This window comes from Pantherophis guttatus, chromosome 9 (genome assembly GCF_059756535.1).
Source record: "Pantherophis guttatus breed Tessera chromosome 9, ASM5975653v1, whole genome shotgun sequence".
Taxonomy (NCBI): domain Eukaryota; kingdom Metazoa; phylum Chordata; class Lepidosauria; order Squamata; family Colubridae; genus Pantherophis; species Pantherophis guttatus.
The window spans coordinates 6,614,673-6,641,082 of NC_142071.1; the positions used below are offsets into that span (position 1 = coordinate 6,614,673).

General features: G+C 44.6%; 1 protein-coding gene across 3 annotated transcripts in view; it reads left to right on the plus strand.

Moving 5' to 3' along the window:
- The first annotated feature begins 8,933 nt into the window (after window positions 1-8,933).
- The window catches only part of TACC1 (transforming acidic coiled-coil containing protein 1), a 98,841-nt gene continuing 81,364 nt past the window's right edge, over window positions 8,934-26,410 (plus strand). For all 3 annotated transcript variants that reach the window (XM_034432940.3, XM_087875893.1, XM_087875894.1), the window contains exon 1: window positions 8,934-9,227. In XM_034432940.3, coding sequence (XP_034288831.2) covers window positions 9,121-9,227 — 107 coding nt within the window. In that variant the 5' untranslated portion in view covers window positions 8,934-9,120. The remainder of the gene's footprint in view (window positions 9,228-26,410) is intronic.

Here is a 26,410-nt window from a genome sequence, read left to right on the forward strand (position 1 = left end):
TATCATCTATCTATCTATCTATCTATCTATCTATCTATCTATCCATCCATCTATCTATCTATCTATCTATCTCTATCATCCATCATCTATCTATCCAACATCTATCTATCTATCTATCTATCTATCTATCTATCTATCTATCTATCATCTATCTATCTATCTATCTATCTATCTATCTATCTATCATCTATCTATCTATCTATCTATCTATCTATCTCTATCATCCATCATCTATCTATCCAACATCTATCTATCCAACATCTATCTATCTATCTATCTATCTATCTATCTATCTATCCATCTATCTATCATCTATCTATCTATCTATCTATCTATCTATCTATCTATCTATCTATCATCTCAGGTCGACTCAGCCTTCCATCCTTCCGAGATGGGTAAACTGAGGACCCAGATTGTTGGGGGCAATATGCTGACTCTGTAAACCACTTAGAGAGAGCGATAAAGCACTGTGAAGCGGTATATAAGTCTAAGTCCTATTGCTAACAACCTGCACATCTTGGGGTTATAAAGAAAACTGGGACTGCCTGGATTGGTATCGCTAAGCAATGCAGTCAAGTGATGTCATATTTTACAACTGCATCTCTTAGCAGCCACAAACCTGGTCCCTATTACCTTCGTAACTGAATATGAGATAGCCTACTATCAGGACATTCAGTGATGAGTTGCCCCCGGTTCGGACCAATTCTATAGAACCAGTAGTAAAACTGGCGGGAGGCTCCGCCCAACAACCCTGACGTCATCATAAGTGATCTGCACATGTGCAGAAAAGTACACAATGCGAACCGGTAGTAAAGGTAAGTAGAACCCACCCCTGAGGACAATCCTATTACAAGCTCACTTAGAAATTGGCAGTGGTGGTTGTACTCTATTCCTGGGCAGTCAATCAACTCAACAGAGATCGGAAATGCAGTTGGCAGTTATTTATTGTTGCAATATATGTGTCAGTGTTCAACTAGGGGGAATAATAGGTGTTTTTGTCCTTTTAAATTGCATCTTTTGAAATGTTTTTGTCTTTGTACTTTAATTTTTGGAATAAAATGAAAAATATGGTAGGGAAGGAGGGAGGGAGAGAGGAAGGAGGGAGAAGAGAAGAGAAGGGAAGGGAAGGGAAGGGAAGGGAAGGGAAGGGAAGGGAAGGGAAGGAAGGAAGGAAGGAAGGAAGGAAGGAAGGAAGGAAGGAAGGAAGGAAGGAAGGAAGGAAGGAAGGAAGGAAGGAAGGAAGGAGGCAGATGCTGTGGTGCTATGGTATCTGCCACCAAACTCGCACAAACCGTCTGAATCCAGGAAGTAGGAATAACATAAGTGATAATTTGGTCTAGGGCGCCCTCTGCTGTTCCACTTGAGAAACTCAGCAACATCTCACACACCTGCTTTACTTTACCAGCTGGATCAAGATCAGGATTTTTGAGAAGGCATATTATCCACGCTAAGAGATCAGAAATGAATGTTAATTATGTAATTGACGTAACTGATTTAAAGAGAAGATTGTTTTTAAATGCAAAAGTGCTCCCGACATTTGATCTTGTAGATATTCCAAATGGACCATCACTATGAAACATAGGGGTTTTTTTTTTTCTGGAAGCTTCCAAAATTGATTTCCCCAACCTCTATCCTTAAGAAGAGAAGAGAGAATAGCTTGAATACAACAGAAGCAGGTCCTACTTCACCTCTCACCTCTGGATAATTGCATATAATCCGATTCCCTTTTGCTGCAGTTACGGGAATAACCATAAGGTGGCAGCAGCCTCCTTCAGAAGAAAATGTGAACTCTGTTACAAGGAATTCTGGGAACTGTAGTCTCGCCTCAAGTTTGGCCCACCTCCCTCAGGAAAAGCTTGCATGCATTCCCGTCTGCCAATCAACCTGCTTCTTGTCTCATTTTATGACAAGGAGCAGCGATCCAAAATCCATCCTGAAGGGAACATCCATCCCTGTGGGAGGAGACGTTTCAGTGTACAGATAGGCCTTGATTTACCACCATTCATTTAGTGACCGTTTGACGTTAAAACGGCACTGAAAAAAATTGATTTATGACCGTCCGTAGAGATTCTCAGTCATCCATCCAGGTCACAGTTGTCCCAAAAGTGCTTTTTTCAGGAGGCAGCTGGACTTTCTTCTTTTTTTCTTTTGAAGACCTTTCGCTTCTCATCCAAGAAGCTTCTGTCTCACTTAGCAACAGAAAATCTTTGGTTCAGTTGTGGTCATAAATTGAGGACGATCACATCCAGGCCAAATGTTTTTCATTTTTTGTGTGTTTTTCCAATGCCTTCCATATATTAGACATTTATCACAAGTGTCACAGACATGAGATACTTTCTTCTGTACTCTCTGGTGTAACTTCTACTGTTATTACCACACTTCCTCCTTACTACAAGTTTCAGAAAAGAAGGGAGCACCAGTCTGATTTCATAAACACAGAGAGACAGAAGGAGGGAGGGAAGGAGGGAGAGGGAGAGAGGAAGGGAGAGGGAGGGAGAGGAAGAGAGAGACAGAGGGAAGGAGGGAGGGGGAGAGACAGACAGAGAGGGAGGGAGAGGGACAGAGAGACAGAGGAAGAGGGAGGGAGAGACAGAGAGGGAGGAAGACAGAGGGAGAGGGAGGGAGAGACAGAGAGAGGGAGGGAGAGGGAGGGAGGGAGAGAGGAAGGGAGAGAGAGGGAGAGGGAGAGAGAGGGAGAGGGGGGAGGGAGAGACAGGGAAAGAAAGCAAGAGGGAGGAAGACAGAGGGAGAGGGAGAGAGGGAGAGAGAGAGAGGGAGAAGGAGGGAGGGAGAGACAGAGAAGATGGAGGGAGAGACAGAGAGGGAGAGGGAGGGAAAGGGAGGGAGACAGAGGAAGACAGGGGGAGGGAGGGAGGGAGAGAGGAAGGGAGAGAGAGGGAAAGGGAAAGGGAGAGAGGGGGAGGGAGAGGGAGAGGGGGAGGGAGAGAAAGCGAGAGGGAGGAAGACAGAGGGAGAGGGAGGGAGGGAAAGGGAGAGGGAGAGAGAGGGGGGAAGGAGGGAGGGAGAGACAGAGGAAGATGGAGGGAGAGACAGAGAGGGAGAGGGAGGGAGGGACAGAGAGGGAGGAAGACAGAGGGAGAGGAAAAAAACTGTCCTTGTGTCTAGTTGTTCTGGTGTGCAATGTGTCAAGTTCCGAGGTCGTCTCTAAATCATAGTTTTGAGGGTAGGAGTTGAAACAGTTTATGTCCAGGATGCGAGGGGTCTGTAGATATTTTCAGATGGGCTCCAAGAGAGTGACTGGCTCAAGACCACCCAGCCAGCTTTCATGCATGAGGCAGTACTACAACTCGCAGTCACCTGGCTTCTAGGCCAGAACTTTAAGCACTACGCCAAACCGGCTCTGCGTAATATTTCGGAGGTTGGCAGAAGCTTCCTGACTTCCCTCGATGCTCCTCAAGGATGAAACAATAAAAGAACAAGATGAGGATACGGTTCAATGGTGACATTAAAGCGGTTAATGGCGCTTCCCCCCCCCCAACCCCAGCCGAAGAGATTTTCCTCTCAGCCTTACTAATGGTTCTGGGGAGGCTCTCCAGAAAATGTGATTAAGAGTTGCCAAGCATCCTTTCAGATGAAACAACGTAAGTCGCTTAGTCAGACTCTGAGGACTATCCGGAAAGGCTGCCCCGAGGCACGAGAGCAACGGAAAAACTCGGAGTTTCATTTTCCAGTTTTGGGAAAACTGGAACTTTCCAGCTTTTGGCTTTTTGTGGCTAATCGTTTCCATCTGCTTCTTCGCCGACAGGCTGGGGCTACAGGGACGGCAGCACTTGAATCGCCCCGGAGAATCTGCAAGAAAAGGGCTTAAGCAGAAGAAAAACCTGAGAGAAGATTGGCCCATCGGTTGAGGCAGCCCCAGATCGCAGGAAGGAAGGTAAGCTAGGATATCTGTCTCTTAAGTCAGGGGGTCTCCAAACCTTGGCAATTTTAAGACTTGTGGACTTCAACTCCCAGAGTTCCTCAGCCAGCTCCACAAGTCTTAAAATTGCCAAGGTTTGGAGACCCCTTGCCTTAAATGGCTTAATAGTTTTTAAAAGTGTGTGTGTGTGTATGTGTGAAGCTTTGTGTGAAAGGGGTTGCCTGGGTGGGACATATCCTAAATCTGCTTTTGCAGCCAGGGAGTCTGTGTCCAGTTTTCTGAGCGGTTGCGATTCTGCAAGTAGAGATGGGAAACGCGATTCACCGCCGTGTGAAAACCCGCTAAACATCCGTGTTCTGTTTTTTTTAACCCACAAAGAAACCATCTTCAGTTCTGCCTAGGTTTTTTCCAATGCTGTTTGGCAACGAAAGGCTGTGTGTTGAAAGACAAGGTATGTAGCATCAAAAATGCATTTTTTAAAAAATTTGATTTATATGCCGCCCTTCTCCGGAGACTCAGGGCGGCTTACAATGCGCTAAGCAATAGCCTTCATACTTTTGTATATTTATACAAAGTCAGCTTATTGCCCCCACAAACTGGGTCCTCAATTTACCTACCTTAGAAAGGATGGAAGGCTGAGTCAACCTTGAGCCTGGTAAGATTCGAACCTGCAGAAATTGCAGGCAGCTGTGTTAATAACAGGGTGCATTAAACCACTATACTACCAAGGCTCTTATTTATTAAAAACTATACGGTAGTAGGTTGTTTATTAAAAGTATACAGTATCAAAAAGTTTGTTTAAAAAAGTATACGGCACAAAAAGTACATTGATTTATTGTTAGACTATATCGATTGCCTTTTGCACAGAATTTGGTCTAGTGGTTAAAGCACTGGGCTACAAAGCAGGAGGTTGTGAGTTCGAATCCCGCTTTACCCATGAAAGCTAGCTAGATGACCTTGGGCTGGTCACTCTCTCTCTCCCAGCCCAGCCCAACTCAACTCAGAGCAGGAGTGAAATCCTACCGGTTCGGACCGGTTTGGGAGAACCACTAGGGATTATGGGCATCAGTTCGCCGAACTGGTAGTAATTACCCCTCCTTGGCCCCATCCATGCCTGGCCGGTCACCTCTTCCGGCCGCTCGATATTCCACAGAATTCAATGTTAAATGCAGCAGAGAGAATGCTAACTTTTCTTCCTCTATTAACAACGGAGCTGCTGCAGGCTGTCCCTTTAAGGTAGTCCCCAGGAGGGAGGGGGCCGGGAGGGAACCATAAAGTGAGCAGCAGCTCCTTTGTGAATGGAGGGAGAAAAGTTAGCATTCTCTCTGCCTCAAAATTCAATGTTAAATGCAGCAGAGAGAATGCTAACTTTTCTCCCTCCATTCACAACGGAGCTGTCCCTTTTAGTCTCTCTCTCTCTCTCTCTTTCTATCTCTCTGTCCTTTAATAAGGTTATTTGAAGATCTTGTCACTGACCTCTGCCCAAGATATACATGGTTACCTGTAACCATACTATAAATGTTATGAATCTATCAACAAGCCTTGGTAGTACAATAACAGAGCCTTGGTAGTACAGTGGTTTAAAGCACCCTGTTATTAAGACCAGCTGCCTGCAATTACTGCAGGTTCGAATCTCGCCAGGCTCAAGGTTGACTCAGCCTTCCATCCTTTCTAAGGTAGGTAAATTGAGGACCCAGTTTGTGGGGGCAATAAGCTGACTTTGTATAAATATACAAAAGTATGAAGGCTATTGCTTAACGCATTGTAAGCTGCCCTGAGTCTCCGGAGAAGGGCGGCATATAAATCAAATTAAAAAAAAAAACCCAAATATGAGGAATTCAAGAAATGCCATTTATGTACCAAATATTCCCACCACACCCGCCTGAAAATAAACAAAACAGGTAGCCAATTTCCTACAAGCATATCCTACATTTCTCCATCTAGATCCCTCTTGTTTGCCAAAATTTGACAACTTAATTGCCACATCTGATAAGATCCATACCATAGAAACAACTATAAAGATACAGCAAACAACCATAGACTCCATTGAAACAAGTTTAGAAGCACGTTTTACATATCTTGGGGGGGGGGAAATTACAGCACCTTGGTTAATTTTTTCGTCACTCAGTGCATTAAGGCAAACCAGGGTGAAATCCAGCAGGTTCTGACATGTTCTGGAGAACCAGTAGTGGAAATTTTGAGTAGTTCGGAGAACCGGCAAATACCACCTCTGGCTGGCCCCAGAGTGGGGTGGGAATGGGGATTTTGCAGTATCCTTTCCCCTAGAGTGGGGTAGGAATGGGGATTTTGCAGTATCCTTCCCCTGGAGTGGGGAGGGAATGGGGATTTTGCAATATCCTTTCCCCTAGAGTGAGGTAGGAATGGGGATTTTGCAGTATCCTTCCCCTGCCCTGCCCACCAAGCCACGCCCACAGAACCAGTAGTAAAAAAATTTGGATTTCACCACTGAGACAAACCCATTCTCAGAAAATAAACTAATTCAGTCACTTCTAAACTACGCTTCCTCAAAAATATCCAGTGCTTCCAGAGGTGGATTTCAGCAGGTTCTGATCAGTTCTGGAGAACCGGTAGCGGAAATTTTGAGTAGTTCGGAGAACCGGTAGTAAAAATTCTGACTGGCCCCGCCCCCATCTATTCTCTGCCTCCCGAGTCCCAACTGATCGGGAGGAAATGGGGATTTTGCAATATCCTTCCCCTGGATTGGAGAGGGAATGGAGATTTTACAATATCCTTCCCCTGCCACGCCCACCAAGCCACACCACGCCCACCAAGCCACACCCACAGAACCGGTCGTAAAAATATTTGAAACCCACGACTGAGTGCTTCCCATAGTAATTTTTCCACTACCGATTTACTATGAATCTTTTAAGATCAAAAGGAACCAGCCGTCCAGGTGCTTCTCTTGAAAGTTGAGAGAGCTGATTTGTTGCAAGGGGGGGCGAGGGGGGGGGGAAATGAGTTCCTGCCACTTGGCAGACTTCCTTGTTATTCAAAAGATCCAGAAAGCACTTCCTGGAGAGAGAGAGAGAGAGAATACAATGGAATCCTGGGATGCTTCTCAGATTCTCACGTGATTGGGCTGCTCCCCTGCAGGAGATCTGAAGGAAGAATGATTTGAAATGCCTCCACCGACTTTTCAGTTATCGGCTTTGCTATTTAGCACGCTGCTTGTATTTTAGGCATTAAGAAGGTTTGTGAGAGTTCAGAAAATAAAGGAGGACATTTGTAACTCAGGGTTGAAATGAGGGCTCCTTGGTGCTCTCTGAGCTTGCTTGTTTTCTCGCAGACGTTTCCTTACCCAAACTAGGTAACCCAGCTAGCACTGATGATGTTACCTACTTTGGTAACATCCGGAAATCTAAATTTAGAAATCTAAACATTTAGAAATATCTGCATGAAAACAGGCAAGGAGGGAGAGCACCAAGGACCCCTCATTTCAACCCAGAACTACAAATATAAGAATAGAATAGAATAGAGTAGAGTAGAGTAGAGTAGAGTAGAGTAGAGTAGAGTAGAGTAGAATAGAATAGAATAGAATAGAATAGAATAGAATAGAATAGAATAGAATAGAATTCTTTATTGGCCAAGTGTGATTGGACATACAAGGAATTTGTCTTGGTGCATACGCTCTCGGAGTACATAAAAGAAAAGATGCATTCATCAAGAATCCTAAGGTACAACACTTAATGATAGTCATACGGTACAAATAAGCAATCAGGAAACAATATCAATATAAATCGTAAGGATACAAGCAACAAAGTTACAGTCATGCAGTCATAAGTGGGAGGAGATGGGTGATAGGAACGATGAGAAGATTAATAGTAGTGCAGATTTAGTAAATAGTTTGACAGTGTTGAGGGAATTATTTGTTTAACAGAGTGATGGTGTTTGAGAAAAAACTGTATTCTTATATACTAAAAGACTAATATATACTAAAACGAAGAATAGAATAGAATAGAATAGAATAGAATAGAATAGAATAGAATAGAATAGAATAGAATAGAATAGAATAGAATTCTTTATTGGCCAAGTATGATTGGACACACAAGAAATTTGTCTTGGTGCATACGCTCTCAGTATACATAAAAAGACAAGATACATTCATCAAGAATCCTAAGATACAACACTTAATGATAGTCATAGGGAAACAGTTAATTTAAATCATAAGGATACCAGCAACAAGGTTACAGTCATACAGTCATAAGTGGGAGGAGATGGGTGATAGGAACGATGAGAAGATTAATAGTTGTGAAGACTTAGTAACTAGTTTGACAGTGTTGAGAGAATTATTTGTTTAGCAGAGTGATGGCGTTTGAGAAAAAACTGTATTCTTATATACCAAAAGACTAATATATACTAAAACAAAGAATAGAATAGAATAGAATAGAATAGAATAGAATAGAATAGAATAGAATAGAAGACAAGACAAGACAAGACAAGACAAGACAAGACAAGACAAGACAAGACGGGAAAGAATAGAGTAGAGTAGAGTAGAGTAGAGTAGAGTAGAGTAGAAATAGAATAGAATAGAATAGAATAGAATAGAATAGAATAGAATAGAATAGAATAGAAGACAAGACAAGACAAGACAAGACAAGACAAGACAAGACAAGACAAGACAAGACGGGAAAGAATAGAGTAGAGTAGAGTAGAGTAGAGTAGAAATAGAATAGAATAGAATAGAATAGAATAGAATAGAATAGAATAGAATAGAATAGAATAGAATAGGAATTCTTTATTAGCCAAGTGTGATTGGACACACAAGGAAGTTGTCTTTGGTGCATACGCTCTCCGAGTACATAAAAGAAAAGATACATTCCTCAAGAATCCTAAGGTACAACACTTAACGACAGTCATAGGGAAACAATCAATACGATCCTCCCCAGTGCCCAAGCGCACCTTCCAACAGCAAGCATCCAACCTCTCCTTTACCGTCTCCAAAAGGCCACCAAGAATCCCCCCCACCCCCACAATTCTTGCAAAAAACCAGGGCGAAGAAGTTGACCAACTCCGCTTGCCAACTTCCTCTCCCGGGCCCCGGGCTGCCTGCTCCTTATAGCTGAGCGCGGAGGCTGAACTTCGGCCTCCCGCGCTCGCCTGGCCCTCCCTTCCCGGAGCTGGGCGCGTCAAATCCTCCGAGTAACAGCAGGAGGGGAACCGATCCCGCCCCAGCCAAGCCCCGTCCTTGGGCTGCGCTGGTCCCTGGGGAGTGGGAGATCATGGGGGGCCTCCAAAGCCGAGCCGAGCCGCGCGCCCCTCCTGCGCTTCTTCCTTCTGGGGTTCAGGCTGAGCAGAACCCCCCCGGCAGGTTGGAGGGGGTCCCCCGGTAAGTGAGGGAGGGGCAGCGGGCTTGGTGGTGGTGGGGAAGGGGAGGGTGGCCCATCTCCCTCCATCCCTCCGCTCTTGCGGGAAGGAAGTTTGGCAAGAGGGGAATGGTCCCCCAGGATGGCACAAACGAAGGCTTGGAGAGGCACAGCTGGCAAGTCCTTATCAAATCTAACCCAAAAGTGCCAAGCGCAATGGGGGTAGTCATTCACCCTGGCATCTGTTTAGGAAGGGGGTGCTTTCTTTTATCCTCCCAAGGGCATCTTACGGGGTGGGGCTTGGGTGGTTTTCATGGCTAAGGACTTTTCCCAGGACTGGGGTGGTAGTGGTTGTTGTTGTTGTTATATTATTATTATTATTACTATTATTACTATTATTATTATTATTATTATTATCATCATCATCATCATCATTATTTATTTATTTATTTATTTATTTATTTATTTATTTATTATTTATTTTTAAATTTGTATACCGCCCTTCTCCCCGAGGACTCAGGGCGGTAAACAGCCAAGTAAAAGCATAAACTGCAAACATTAAAATACAATGAAAAAGATAATATATAAATTTGGGCCCATGATTAAAAAACAATAACAAACAATTAAAAGGAGCCTTGGTAGTACAGTGGTTTAATGCACCCTGTAATTAACACAGCTGCCTGCAATTTCTGCAGGTTCGAATCTTACCAGGCTCAAGGTTGACTTCAGCCTTCCATCCTTTCTAAGGTAGGTAAATTGAGGACCCAGTTTGTGGGGGCAATAAGCTGACTTTGTATAAATATATACAAAAGTATGAAGGCTATTGCTTAACGCATTGTAAGCTGCCCTGAGTCTCCGGAGAAGGGCGGCATATAAATCAAATAAAAATAAAATAAATAAAAAATAAAAAATAAATAAAAACATTTTAAAAAAGTGTTAGGCCAGCCCGGCTTGCTGGAAAAAAAAGGTTTTAAGGGCACGGCGGAAAGCACCCAGGTCTTGGATTCTCCTTATCTCTGGGGGCAGCTGATTCCAGAGGGTAGGTGCCCCCACAGAGAAGGCCCTCCCCCTGGGGGTCACCAGCCTACCTGTTGTTGTTGTTGTTGTTGTTATTATTAATAAGAATAATATTATTATTATTTAATCTTTAGTGAGATTCACAGCCTTTGAGGCTGGTTAATAGCTCAGCTGCTCGAGTCCTAACCAAGGACCTAGCAACTGTTAAGGTATCGTCGGAGGATGTAAGCTGTTCCAAGTAAGGTGGTTTTTTGTAGAGTCAAAATGTTCAAGTCTGGCAAATTTAGAATTTCTAAATAGCGGGGTAGCCCTTTGGGTATTGCTCCGAGGGCTCCAATTACAATCGGGACAACACATTATTATTATTATTATTATTATTATTATTATTATTATTATTATTGTTGTTGTTGTTGTTGTTGTTGTTGTTGTTGTTGTTTGTTGTTTGTTGTTGTTGTTGTTGTTATTATTATTATTATTATTATTATTATTATTATTATTATTATTATTATTATTATTATTATTATTATTATTATTATTATTGGAACTTGTATGCCGCCCTATCTCCAATGGACTCGGAGCGGCTCACGATTAAAAGAAAACAAACTATTAAGACAAAAATCCAGGTTAAAATTAACAAAAATTCAATAAAACCTCAGTTAAACTTCTATTAAAACCCCCATCGGTCCAGGGCAGCCAGGTGAAATAGGGTTTGCCAAGCCTCCTGCACCACTCCCAAAGAAACCATGGTTTGCTTAGCTGTGGTTTATTGGTTGCTTGGGCTTAACTAAGCCAGCTTCTGGGAACATTCTGAAATGGTGAATTCGGTTTGTTACAGCCTGCCAAGCAAAAGCTGATATCTTTGGGCTTGGGTGTTGTGTGAAGTTTGGGGTTCAAAACAGTGGTGAAATCCAATTTTTTTTTTTACTACCGGTCCTGTGGGCGTGGCTTGCTGGGCGTGGCAGGGGAAGGATACTGCAAAATCCCCATTCCCTCCCCACTCCTGGGGGAAGGATACTGCAAATTCTCCATTCCCAGCCCACTCCAGGGGAAGGATATTGCAAAATCTCCATTCCCATCCCACTCCAGAGGAAGGATATTGCAAAATCTCCATTCCCACCCCACTCTGGGGCCAGCCAGAGGTGGTATTTTCCGGTTCTCCTAACTACTCAAAATTTCCTCTACTGGTTCTCCAGAACGTGTCACAACCTGCTGGATTTCACCTGTGGTTCAAAACTTGCAACATCTTGTACATCTGGACTGATTGTAGTTTGCCCTGTTCAGCCTGGCTTTGGATCCTTGCTCCAGACAGGAGCTCAGCTGCAAATTTAACTGTTTGCTGCAAATTTAACTGTTGGGTACCTGGGGGGAAAATCCCTACAGAGATTTCTGGGGCTTAAATTCATGTTAGTTAAACTTAAATTGCCAGGGCAGCTTTCTCAATCTACAAATGTTTTTTAGCACCCTTTGCAACCCAGTGATTGTAAAATTGTTCCGCTCTTATTAGCTTTTGTGACACTTTTTTGCAGTTATTTTGCGTATTCTGGGGCATTGGGACTTGTGTCCCCACAAACAGAGAACACAGACTCTGGTGGGGGCTTTTTGGAAGAAATTGCAGATCTATTCAGGTCTGCTTGGGCCTGGGGTTGGACTAGATGACCTCTACAAGGTCCCTTCCAACTCTCTTAATCTGTAAATATGAAATCCAGTGCTATTTATTTTCTGGAAAGAGTCTTGTGGACTTTAACCTTTGAAATTTGACTTGTGATCCTGCAAGCGTCTAATAAATTTGGTGAGGCGTAAACCGACATAAAAGCGCTAAGCTTCCGCATTCTCCAGCTTATGACTTCTATGGCATTTTAATTATGGATGGCCTATACGCTTGAAACTTTATTTTTGTATTTGAACCGAATGCAAATGTGTGTTGATATAGATGCCTGTTGTGTTGCATCTCGTGATGTGAATGCAAATTATGTTGATGTACATTCATGGACGCATAGAAATAAACTACATTTACATGCCATTCCAAAGAGACAGGAAATAAGCAAAGAAGGAAACAAAAACAGCAGAACAAATCTTTTTTCAAAAACCAACACCCATATAAACAGAGATTAGCACCAGCCAAACATTCAAGCAGAACCCACATCAAGGAATTAGCAAGGGAAAAAAAACCACACTCCCACCAACACTGGTAGGACAATCCCTTATACAGTATAAAAATAGAGAGTAAACCCCACATTCGCTCACACTGATGATCTTACCTAGTTGGGTAATGAAATGCCTGCAAGCAATCAACTCAAAGAGCACCAAGATTATATAGAACTCTTTTTTCACTTCAATGGGTTTCTTAGAACGGTAGAAATTATTGCATTTTAACCCTAGTTAATGTTTACGTTGATGTCATGGTTGAACCTGGCAAGGGAATTCATATGATCCTGCAACTCACCTCAAATTTCTTCTTGCTTTTAAGAACATGGCTAAACCAGGTGTGGCTGTGCTTAGCACTTGGATGGGAAACCAGCAAGGAGAAAACAAAAGCAATATTTCCATATTGTAATAATTCACAATTATTCTTCCCTATTATTGCACTGGGGACGCGGTGGCTCAGTGGCTAAGACGCTAAGCTTGTCGATCGAAAGGTTGGCAGTTCAGCAGTTCGAATCCCTAGTGCTGCGTAACAGAGTGAGCTCCCGTGACTTGTCCCAACTTCTGCCAACCTAGCAGTTCGAAAGCACGTAAAAAATGAAAATAGAAAAATAGGGACCACCTTTGGTGGGAAGGGAACAGCATTCCGTGCGCCTTTGGCGTTTAGTTATGCCAGCCACATGACCATGGAGACATCTTTGGACAGCGCTGGCTCTTTGGCTTTGAAACAGAGATGAGCACTGCCCCCTAGAGTCGGGAACGACTAGCACATATGTGCGAGGGGGAACTTTTACCTTTACCTTATTATTGCACTGGGCATGACAATAAAATCTCCCGGAGTCTTCATTTAAGATAGATCCTGATTTTGCTCTTTATAAAAAATCTTTAGATGTTGCTAAGATAAAACAAGGCATGAATATTGTAGATTCTAGCCTTCCATTTTCCTGCAGAGGGCAATTATACACAAAATAGCCCACATTGTGAAAAACAGAAGTCCTCTATGCGCGAACAATGACACGTCACCTTAATGTCCTCTGACACATGTTGACAGCTGTCTTTTTGAGTCATCTTGATTCAGTCATCTTAACCCAACTGTTTGTTTCCACCTTGGAGATTGAGCTGAGGCCGCTGTTAATTTTATTACAGGGCAACTACAATCCTGTCCTGACATCTTCAGCTATAAAACAAAAATACACAATTTGGTTCCCAAAAGCCTTAAGTGTAGTCCCTAGAGTTATTGTCAAATTAAAAGTGATGAAAAGGGGAGTGTGTTAAACACATGACTGCAGGGTAATTGTACATGGTAGTTGTTGTTATCCTGTGAGTTAGCCTTGACTCCTGATGAACAAACCCTTGCAACATTTTTTCTCGGCAACATTTTTCAGAAGTGGTTTCCGTTGGCTTCTTTTTAGACCTGAGAAACTTGTGGTCTCTTGAGTTCTAGACCAGGGCCTATAACCAGTGGTGAAATCTGAACCGGTTTACTATCGGTTCGCTGGCTGCGCATACGCAGTGCGCACCACGCACCAAATGTGAGGTGCGCACACGCAGTGCACACCAAAAGGAGGCATGTGGTAAGTAGAACAGCGCGTGAGGGGGGTTCAGCCGAAGAGGTTGTGAACAAAATGCTTTTAAAAGGCTCTGACGATCCCAGCTGAGCCGAGCGATCATCAGAGGCTTTTTAATTTACTTTTAAAAACATTTTTTCTACAACCTCTTTGGCCGAAGAGGTTGTAGAAAAAATGCTTTTAAAAGTAAAAAAAAAAAAGCCTCTGATGATCTCACGGCTCAGCTGGGCATGGGCGGGGTGGGGGGAGGGATTTTTGCTACTGGTTCTCCGAACCACCAGCCGCTATCGCTACCGATTCGGGCGATCCAGTCCGAACTGGGAGCATTTCACCCCTGCCTATAACAGTCAGAGGTGGGATTCGGCCAGTTTGGACCATTTCAGGTGAACCAGATGTTAATTTTACATCCGGTTCAGCAAAACAGTAGTTCCAATGACTGACTGGCCTATTTCCTGCCTCTAGAGAGCTTCTGGAGTCAGGGGAGGTGGAAAACGGGCCTCCCAAAGGCCCGTGGAGTGTGAAAATGGGCCTATTTCCACGCTCCAGAGAGCCTCTGGAGCCCGGGGAGGTTGAAAATGAGCCCTCCACAGCCTGTTTTTTTGCTCCCAGGAGGCTGCAGTGGGGGCCTACTAAGCCCAAAACAGGGTGCGGGGATGTGTGTGGCACCCCCGCTCCCCCGTGGCCCGTTTTTGCTCCCAGGGGGGTGCAGGAGGCCGACTGCTGCCTGTCACAGTCCCTAGCCACGCCTACCATGGCCACGCCCACCAAGCTGGTCATTAGAGACTCTTCCCATCCTGCTTACAATTATTTTGGACTGTTGCCTTCTGGCAGAAGATACAGAACAATTAGAACTCGGACCGCACGTTTTCTGAATAGTTTTTATCCCAGAGCTATAATTGCACTCAACAAGGAACTAAAGGGCCACCATCAGTGAGCTGTTGGACAGCATTACTTGGTCTGTTGTGTGGATGTTTGGGTGGTTTACGGGTGGGGAATTGTGATGGGTGGGAGTGTGTTTGGGGATTATGTGTGTTGGGCCTGGTCTTTGGGTGTTAAGTGAATTTCGTTGTATGGGTATATTGTGTATATATATACAATGACAATAAAGTTAGACTTATACTTACTTATTAGGGCAGAGAACCGGTTGTTTATTTGAATCCTATCACTGCTAGCAGTGTTCCTCAATCTTGGCAGTTTGAAGATGTGTCTTCAAGCTGCCAAAGTTGAGAAAACACTGCATTATATTAAGCTAGTGCTTACATTAAGTTTAGTTGACATAACACTTAAATGCGAATGATGCTGGTTTTGTTCCAGCATGACATTCTGGAGCGGGGTAGTAAAATGTGAAGCAGCAGTTGCTAGAAACATTGAAAGGTATCATAGCTTTGGATGTCTTCATGCTAGCTTTAGAAGGATTAAGGGTGACTCTGATGGAGGTCCTTATTTTCCTTGTGGTTTCCTTTTCTGAACTTTCATATGGTAGACCTGGGGAAAATGTCTGCTTAAAACCTTGGAGCTATTACAAAGGTGAAAGTAAAGGTTCCCCCTTGGACATATGTGCTAGTCGTTCCTGACTCTAGGGGGTGGTGCTCATCTCCGTTTCAAAGCCGAAGAGCCAGCGCTGTCCAAAGACGTCTCCGTGGTCATGTGGTTGGCATGACTCAACTCCAAAGGAGCACAGAACGCTGTTCCCTTCCCACTAAAGGTGGTCCCTATTTTTCTACTTGCATTTTTTACGTGCTTTCGAACTGCTAGGTTGGCAGAAGCTGGGACAAGTAACGGGAGCTCACCCCGTTATGCGGCGCTAGGGATTCGAACCGCTGAAGTGCCGACCTTTCGATCGACAAGCTCTCTCTGATGGCACATGAGCCATCACCCCAGTTCAGCTCCACTGCACATGCGTGCCCGCCTCCCGCCAGCCAGCTGGTCTTCAGGTCTCTGCCGCACATGTGTGGGGGGAAGGCATGTGCGGGGGGGGGAATTGCATGCATGGGGGAGGGGCACATATGAGGGGCTACATGTGCATGTGCATGGGGTGGGGGCGTGCGGAGGGGAGCGTGCACATGCACGGGGGTGCATTGCTTGGGGGGCATTCAAGCACGCGCAAATGCAAACAGGCATGCATGCTTTGGGCACTCGGTCCAGGAAAGGTTAGCTATCACTGTCCTATAGGTTTCGGAACTACAACTCCCATCATAACTGACCATTGCTGCTACAGGGTTTAGAAGAAGAAATATTTCATGGGTGATAAATTACCAGTACGTAGTATAAATAATATTATGCAACGTAATCTGCTGTTGAAAGGCCATTTCTCACGCGCTTTCGTCACCTTCTTTAAAAAGTAAGAATGCCCTCAAGTCTAGCTTTATCCATGCAGTTTTCTTGGCAGCGTTGCAGATTTTCCATTCCCTTCTTCTTTTTGACTTTCCAAAGACTATTTTAGGGGGTCTCCCAACTTGGCGACTTTAAGGCTTGAGGATTTCAACCCTGTAATGCCAGTAAATCAGTCTTAAAAATTCTTCTTTTCTAAACTGGGTGCCCTCTCACCTACAACTGTGATGGGCAATAGGTTGGGAATTATGGAAGTTGTAATCTGCTAATTTGGAATGTTCCTGGTAAGGAAGGGAAATAATACCACCTCCAGCTTTCCTCTGCAAGGAGAATATTGGATGGCATTGGGCGCTTAGAAGAATATAGGTAGTCCTTGATGCAGTGGATCCCAAAATTTCAGTTGTTAAGTAAAACAGTTGTTAGATGAGTTTTGCCCCATTTTGCAACTTTTTTGGCCCAGCTTTATGATCACATGACCCCAGGATATTGCAACTGTCATAAATATGAGCCACTTGCCAAGCATCTGAATTCTGATCACATGATCATGGAGATGCTGCAATAAATCACGGTCATGTCAGGGCTCCGACTGATGCCCTATTTAAATCATGAGCTTTGAGCCAATCTTCATAAGAAATCCAGTTATTTATTAGGAGCTTCATGTCAGCATGTTCCAAGTGAAGCCAATTCTGACCTCACTTAATTCACGCCCCGGTTCTGACCCTGTCCCCCCTCCCCCCAAGGTGTGTCATCAGTCACAGTCCCCAACGAAGCAATTTCGTGGGTCCCTCTCTCCAGCCACTGTGGGTCACTGTGGAAATGGCCTTGACATAGATATGGCTGGAATATGCTTTTGTTTTGTCTGAAGTGCATGCAATTTCCTCACTGCAGCTGCCAGGCTTGATTCCCCATCCCTCTGTCTATGGCAACTCGAGAGCAGGTCAGGAATGCTTTGTGAATTGACAGGTTGTATGTGTGAAAAACGGTCATAAGTCACTTTTTCAGTGCTGTTGTAACTTTGGCCACCAAATGAAGGGGTTGTAAGTCAACGACTGCCTGTATTTCTCTAAATTTCTCCCGCTTTCATCAGAAGCTGTCTGTGTCCAGAGGCGTCTATTACTAAAAGAAGCCAAATTTAGATGTTGGAGGAAGAAAGGGATGAACCCACATTGTTTAGTCATATGGCTTTCACCACGTGAGTTTTAGCTTAAGCTTGTAGGTTCTCAATATTCATTTAAATCTTCAAAATAAATACTTAAAATTGGATTCAGATATAGTAGAAGATTTTGCAATAATTGCAAAAGTGTGATGACCCAGGGCATGGCACAGAGATAACACAAACACCTGGCAGTTCAAACCGCCCTTTTATCACTTCAAATCTCCCCAAACGCTCCCATGTTTCTGGCAAGTTCCAGAGCAGAGTGATAACAAACCCCCACACAAACCTCAAGCAGCCTCTGGCTGCAATTAGTCCAGCCCAGCGCTGTCTGCACCAAGGCTGCACGGCAGTAAATCCAAATGTATTTGGCAAATCAAAGGCAAATCAAGGAGTTCAGGGAGCAAAAGATCCAGGTAATTGGTCCAGAAGGAACTAAAGGAATGCAAGGAATCTTGGCAAGTTAAAATGTCGGCACACAACACTTCAGGAACTCAGAGTTTGTTCCCGACAAAAGCCTCTCCCCACAGAGTCTCCTTAAGCAGTGATGAATTTCGAATTTTTTTTATTACTGGTTCTGTGGGCGTGGCTTGGTGGGTGTGGTGTGGCTTGGTGGGCGTGGCAGGGGAAGGATACTGCAAAATCTCCATTCCCACCCCACTCCAGGGGAAGGATACTGCAAAATCCCCATTCCCTCCCGACTTCTGGGAGAAGGATATTCAAAATTTCCATTCCCACCCCACTCCAGGGGAAGGATACTGCAAAATCCCCATTCCCTCCCGACTTCTGGGAGAAGGATATTGCAAAATCTCCATTCCCACCCTACTCTGGGGCCAGCCAGAGGTGGTATTTGTTGGCTCTCTGAACTACTCAAAATTTCCGCTACCGGTTCTCCGAACTGCTCAAAATTTCCGTTACCGGTTCTACAGAACCTGTCAGAACCTGCTGGATTTCACCCCTGTCCTTAAGTCTCATTCCTCAGGTGTACCAGGTGAAGATGGGCGGGGCACTCTCCTCCCGAGTAGCCTGCTCAGTCTGTGCTAATCACGCCTTCTCTGCGCTCTCCAATCCCTTGGATCAGGAGGGGGGGGATTTCTTGCTCCTCGTCTGAGCTCAGTCTCTCGAGTTAATCCTGCCTCTGTTCCTCCTTGCCTGCAGGCATTACTAATTCCGAAAAGCCTTGCCTGGACCAATTCTGCCCTTCCTCAGTTTCCTCCAAGGCCAACGGAGCTGCCCTCTCAGTCCCCCTCAGTTCTTGTTCCAGCTCATCTTCTCCCCACAGATTCAGACTCCGATGGGGGCATGACAAAAAGATTGGGCAGGATCTGGCTTTCAAAACAAAGTGACAGGAAGCAAAACCTTGTTTCTACTCTTGCCGCACTGTTGCCTTGAAAAGAAAAAAAAAACAAACAAACATTGAAATGCAACAATTCCTCATCGACATAAAGTAGCACCTGAGGAATCTACACTATTTGTAATTTGCTCCAGGATCTCTTTCCAGAGAAGCAAGATGCCTCCCCTCCCGCCCCCGGCACACAATTTCACTGAAACTTTGCACAACCAGCACTTCCCACAGCTGCTAAAATGAAGTGGTTTTTAACAGATTAACAGAGTTGGAAGGGACCTTATAGGTCATCTAGTCTGACCCCCTGCTTAAGCAGGAAACTCTACACAATTTCTGACAAATGGCAGTCCAATCTTTTCTTAAAAGTCTCCAGGGATGAAGCTCCCACAACTTCCGAAGGCAACTTCTGTTCCATGGGTTGATTGTTCTCACTCTCAGAAAAATTTATTTCCAGATTGAATCTCTCCTGGTTCAGTTTCCATCCATTATTCTTTGTCTGGCCTTCTGGTGCCTTGGAAAATAGCTTGACCCCCTCCTCTCCGTGGCAGCCCCTCAAATATTGGAAGATGCTATCCTGTCTCCCCTGGTCCTTCTCTTCCCTAGACTAGCCATGCCCAGTTCCTGCAACCGTTCTTCGTATGTTTTAGCCTCCAGTCCCCTCATCATCCTGGTTGCTCTTCTCTGCACTCTTTCTAGAGTCTCCACATCTTTTTTGTAGTGTGGTGACCAAAACTGGATGCAGTACTCTAGGTGTGGTCTTACTACGGTTTTATAGATCAGTATTAGTACCTCACTTGATCTTGATTGTATTCCTCTGTTAATGCAATTTAGGGTTGCATTGGCTTTTTTGGCTGCTGCCACACACTGCTGGCTCATATTTAGCTGGTTGTCCACTAAGACTCCAAGATCCCTTTCACAGTTACTGCTATTAAGCCTGGTTTCACCCAGTCTATATGTGTACTTTTGGTTTTTCTTACTAAGCATAGGACTTTATTTTTCTCTACATTGAATTGGTAGTATTGAATTGAATAGAAGAACTGAAGAATAGGTAGAACTGAAGTGGTAACTGAGGCATCTTTGGACCTTACAGAAAGATGGTTGCCAAGATTACAAGCTTGAATCGGGATGGATCCACTTTAACAAGTCCTTTCTGTTCTTTCCATGCAAATCCTTGTTAGAATTCCTTTTGCACTCAGTTGCTAAACGTCAGCAAAGCGAAAGCCATTTCTGTAGACAGGAGATAGCTGGGTGCATTCCTTCCTACTCTTTTTTTTTTTTTTTTAATTATTAAATATTTTTTTTTAAATAAACAAAAGGAAAGCTTTAACACTTTTTCTGTTTCAACAATTTCGCATCCGACAAAAATGTCATAGTTATACATTTTTCCCCTCCCTTATTTCTACTATATCAAGTATACATATACTTCTAAACTTTGTTTATTTCCATATATACATAACAATACCCGTGGACCCACTTTCATTTCTACAATTTTTGTTTCCTCATATTAACAATTATACTTCAACTCCTATTTCTACCGTTATTTAATTTTTCCCTCCCTTTTATCTCTCTCCCCCAACCATTCATACCATTTCTCCCACACTAAGTGTCAGCGTCCCAGCACTGACATATATAAAGAGAGGAGAAGCTTGAACTTTTGCCTACTTAATTCCTTTGAAGATTCTGTCTCCTCGGAGATGGGAGGGGGGAGACATTCCTGTGATCTGACGAAGAAGGGATGAGGAAAGTGGCTTGGAAGATAGCCAATGAGAAACAGAGAATTAGGGATTGGAAAGGGAGGGATTGGGGGGTAAAGGTCAGTACTGACCGCGACTGACCAGGATCAGATCGCTATGCTCAATAAAGAGAAAATTTCCTCAAAGATCGGCAGTTTGGAAATTCATTTATTTTGAGATAGCATTGAAACCTGACACTAAGTAATATTCTGTTTCCTCTTTTTCCTGTTTCTCCTTCCTACTCTTTTTATGCCTTTGGTTGGATCACATCCTGCCTTTCACAAAACAGATGCCTCCGCTTGGTCCTTTGTTTCTAGCCTTCCTTCTTGGCTGTCTCCTGGCAACCAAGCCATGATTTCAGAGCAAAAGAAAGTTCCATTTCCTTTAAATCAGTGTCTTTACAATCTACAATCTAGTCTTGGAACGTGCTGGGATTTCTAGCATGTATACACTATTGAAAAAGCAACGTCTACGCTGGCTGGGGCATGTCGTGAGAATGGCCGATGGTCGGATTCCGAAAGATCTCCTGTATGGAGAATTAGTGCCGGGAAAGCGTCTCAGAGGGAGACCACAGCTGCAATATAAGGATATCTGCAAGAGGGATCTAAAGGCCCTGGGAATGGACATTAACATTAAAGGTGACCACCTTTAAAGAGCTCCATGGCTTAGGGCCGGGGTACTTACGGGACCGCCTTCTGCCACCAATTGCCTCCCACCGGCCAGTTCGCTCCCACAGAGAGGGCCTCCTCAGGGTGCCGTCGGCCAGACAATGCCGGCTGACGACCCCCAGGAGGAGAGCCTTCTCTGTGGTGGCACCTGCCCTCTGGAACAATCTACCCCCAGAGATACGAGTGATCTCCGACCTCCGGACTTTTCGTCGGGCCCTAAAAACTTATTTTTTTCAGTTAGCCGGTCTGTCCTGATTTTATGGTTGGTTTTAAAATTTGATACGGATTTTTAAATTGACAAGTTTTAAATTACGGGCCAAATTTATTTAATTATTTTAAATCTATTTTTAACTGTAACGTTATGTATAAATGTTTTTATTTTGGCTGTTCACCGCCCTGAGTCCGAAAGGAGAAGGGCGGTATAGAAGTTTGATAGCACAGTGGTCTACGCACCCTGTTATTAACACAGCTGCCTGCAATTTCTGCTGGTTCGAATCTCTCCAAGGCTCAAGGTTGACTCAGCCTTCCATCCTTTCTAAGGTAGGTGAAATGAGGACCCAGTTTGTGGGGGCAATAAGCTGACTTTGTATAAAATATACAAAAGTATGAAGGCTATTGCTTAACGCATTGTAAGCCGCCCTGAGTCTCTGGAGAAGGGCGGCATATAAATCAAATTAAAAAAAAATTAATTAATTAACAACTGGGAAACCTTGACCTCCGATCGTTCAGCTTGGAGGCTAAAGACGCAGCATGGACTTCTCCAATTCGAAGAGACACTTGTTCGGCAGGCTGAGGCAAAGAGACAGTCCCGGAACCAGCGAACTCTGAGGGCTGGGCAGGGGACAGAATATATCTGCCCTCCGTGTGGAAGGGATTGCCACTCTCCAATTGGCCTTTTTAGGCACACCAGATGCTGTTTTAGGACCTCTTTCCAGCGCACGATACCATCGTCTCTTGAGACTGAAGGATGCCAATGTAAACAATCTAGAGATCTTTAAGTAGGATGTGACTATCTAAGCAATAGGTTTGGAAAACCAGGCAGCTAAAACATCAGAAGGGCCATTTTTGAACCGATCTGTGATTTAGAGTTTAATTGTTTCTGGTGTGATTAAGGGGGAAAAAAAACCTTTGGGACACATAAGCTGTTCATCCTTGATATCAGAAGGCAAATTCACTAAGAAAACCCCTTGTTTGTTTTCGTACTTTGGTCCATCGAGGACCAAGTACTCAGGTGCCATTTATCCTCTGGACTAACCTGTGTCCTCCTAACAGAGCTGCTGACATCTTTGCCAATTCTGGCATGAAAGTTAGCAGCCAGAAGGTTTTCTGATTTTTGGTAGTTATTTGTGCGGCTTTTTGCAAAAGAATTTGCAGGACGGACACTGGTGATACTTCAAGCTGGCACAGGGGTATCAAACTCGAGACCCGGCTTGTGGGGTGCTTAGATGTGGCATGTGGGACCACCCTGGAAACATCAAAGGACCAGCCTGCGATGCCTCTGCCACCAAAAATGGAGCTTCGACTGCGGTGAAGAGCCGCGGTGGCACAGTGGTTAGAATGCAGTACTGCAGGTTACTTCTGCTTACTGCCGGCTGCCAGCAGTTTGGCAGTTCGGGTCTCACCGGCTCAAGATTGACTCATCCTTCCATCCTTCCAAGGTCGGTAAAATGAGGACCCAGATAGTTGATATGCTGACTCTGTAAACCACTTAGAGAGGGCTATAAAACACTGTGAAGGGACATATAATAAGTGCTATTGCTATTACGACAGCCTCCTGCAGCGCTCTGCTAGCGAAAACAGAGCTTGGGAAGGCAGCGCTCCGTTCCTGCTGGTAGAGCGCTGCAGGAGGCCATCGCAGCTGAAAACGGAGCTCAGGACTGTGGGGTACCGGTGCCCTGGGAGCTTGAGGGTTGGGCTGGGTGTTTGCCCTCCTCTGCCTAGGGCTCTCGACAGCCTGCGTCGCCATCTGGGGGTCCTCCGCGTGCCCTGAGAAGGATGGGGAGGCTCCTCTGGAGTAGGAGTCTCCAACCTTGGCAACTTTAAGACTTGTGGACTTCAATTCCCAGAATTCCTCAGCCAGCTGGCTGAGGAATTCTGGGAATTGAAGTCCACAAGTCTTAAAGTTGCCAAGGTTGGAGTCCCCTGCTCTGGAGGACAAGGGTTTGGCACTCTCCCTGGTCTTGCCTTCCTCCGCTGGAGACAATGGATCCCCCCCCCAGCCCATCACAGGCACCCCTGACACGAGTGACGTCGAGCTCGCCATGCCCACCCGGCCCCCAGCCCCGAGGTCAAACACAACCCTGATGTGACCCTCTGTGAAATCGAGTTTGAAACCCCTGAGCTAGCAGGAATAAAATCTCTCGCCTGTTTAGGGGGAAATACCAGCCAACGGGGATTTTTGCACAGTGCAAACGTCTTCCTATTTAATAAATTGTCAGGACTACTGAGCCTTGTGCATTGTCAGTTGGACCATTCTTGGATCATTAGTACTACATCTTGAAAAATCCTTGATGGTAACGGAATTGCTTGATTCCTTGCCACATCAGGGCCTCTTCCTCCTCCAGGTTTCTTAGCAACGGTCAAAAATGTTATGTAACCAAGGTTACAGCAAACCACCCTTCAAAAAAATTTAAAAAAAAAACCCTGCCTGTGCAATATTCCTGCCAGCGGAGGTACGTCAGGGCTGCAGATGCTTAAAAGTCTGATTCTTTAAGGCTCAAGGTTTTGCAGTCTGGCTCCTGGCTTTGGCAAGGAGACCGTTTTCCTCTCTGGCATCCTTTTGTTTGGAAAAGCTGCCTCAAAGCTCCCTCTACTGCGAGCCGTGCTTAGTGTAGAATTTGTATTTTTTAATTTTCTTTGTATTCCCACTTTATTGTTTTTATAAATACTGTATTTTACGGACTGTTAAGATGCACTTTTTTGTCTCCCAAAAGGGGGTGAAAATGTCGGTGCATTTTATAGACCGAATATTGTCAAAGCTCTGCCAACCCACTGGCCATTTTTTGGCCTCTGCACGCACCGTTTTCAGGGCTTTTTTCGGGCCTTTTTGGGGGGGGCTGTTTCGGGCCTTTTTTCAGCCTGTTTTCGAGGCTTTTTTTGGCTCATTTTTTCTGAAAAAAGGGCTGAAAAAAGCCTTGAAAACAGGCCGAAAAAAGCCTTGAAAATGGGCTTAAAAACTGAAAAAATAGGCCGAAAAAAGCCTCAGAAACGGGCCAAAAAAGCTCCAAAAACAGGCCAGAAAAAGCCCTGAAAACAGGCCAGAAAAAGGCTGGAAAAGACCTGGAAAAAGACCCAAAAATGGGACACAAAAGCAGTCCCAGCAGATGTTTCTTCCCCAACCTGGACACCCACCAGAGGTATGGGCTTCATTGCCCAGAATCCTTCATTCTGCCTAGGGAATTCTGGGAGTTGAGATTCTCTACACGGGATAGCCTTTTTTTGTGTGTGTGTTCTTTACTTCAGCATCTGCATCACAAGTACAATTTCAAGAACTTATCACCTTCTCTGATACTACCACAAAAGATCTTTTCTTCCCATATCTCACCTCTTATCTCTTAAAAACTTCAGAAGTGCACTTTGACCCATTCCAGTTAAGTCACCAAGAGATCAACTGCAGGCTTTGCAAATACAGTTATTTCCCAGTGAAGACATTTGGGGCAATGTTTTTCAGGCTTGGCAGCTTGAAGATGTGTGGGCTTCAACTCCCAGAATTCTGGAAGTTGAAGACCACATATCTTCAAGTGACTAATAACTGACAGATTGGATGCCAAATTGTGATTTTAACACAGGTTTTATCCAGGGGTGGGCTTGGATTTCATTGTAGCAAGGGGCTCTCTGCCTGGTTGGTGGGTGGGCGTGGCCTATTTGGCTTCCTGCACCACAGTGGGGGGGCGTTTTTGCCCTCCCCAGGCTCCAAAGGCTTTCCTCGAGCCTCCGGGAGGGCAAAAACAGCCTCCCCAGGCTCTGGAGGCCCTCTGGAGGCCAGAATCTTCCAGTAGGCCCATTTTTTGCCCTCCCCGAGCCTCTGTGTGCGCCCTGCGCTTACCTGACTCCTGGGAGGGGAGGGGCAGGGTGGGCGGGGCCAGTCAGGAGTAGGATTTGGGGGTTCTCCGAACTGCACAGAATCTTAGCTAGAGGTTCTCCCTAACTCCTGCGAACCCCCAGCAGCCCACCCCTGATTTTATCTGTTATTTATTATTCTAGAATTTTTAATTGGATATTCCTTGGGTGTTTCTAACTTTTTTTTCTGGTCTCTGGTCTTTGACTGTAATAAACTTACTTGACTGAGAATGCCAATTCTTTTTGGAGAACGAAGTCCAATGAATGAGATTCAAATAGTACTGATATGATCCGTCCAACAATTTCCACATGGAAAAAAGAAAGCAAGACAATAGCATCTCTGTATATTCATAAAATGTGCATTTGTTACAATTAGTCATCAGAGGTCCTGAAGTTTCTTTTCCCCATCAAAGAGATTTCTGTTTCTCTGACGTATTAGAATGACTTTCTAAAAAAAATAATAATTCTCAGTAGTGTTTGTTTGTTTTTTAGCTTATTTTATCAATAAAGGTAGAGCAAGGTACTTTCTAGTACAGGGGTCTCCAACCTTGGCAACCTTAAGACTTGTGGACTTCAACTCCCAGAATTTCTCAACCAGCTAGGAAGTCCACAAGTCTTAAAGTTGCCAAGGTTGGAGACCCCTGTTCTAGTACATATTTTTGAAGGTTCTCTGAGATCTGCACTTCCAATTCTGAGAAGTCCCATAAGAAAACTTTCCCTGTCAAGCTAGTGATGCATCACCCTTGGGTCATTTCATGTAGGACAGGGGTGTCAAACTGGCGCTCCATGGGCCGGATGTGTCACACGCAGGCCATGTCCACCCTGGGTCTGCAAAGGCAAAAAAGCTCACAAAACGTCACGTGACACAATCGAGTTTGACACCGGTGATGTAGAGGGAGAGCTGGGGATAGAGTTAAGTGCATCATCAGCTTAGGGTCATTGCGTTCCCACAAGAACTCCCAAGTCCAACTCCTCCTGAATTCCGTTGACTCTTATCTGGTGCCAATTTAATACTGGACCTTAGTTGACCAGATTCTGTGTATCAGAATTCTGTGTATTCTTGAGCCATCAATCTTTGAATTGCAGCGATGGTCTTGATTCTTTGAACCTGACACTTCACTTCTAAATAAAGACAAGAAACCCACTCTTCACCCATAAGAACTCCCAAGTTCTCCTTTGAAAGCTCATTT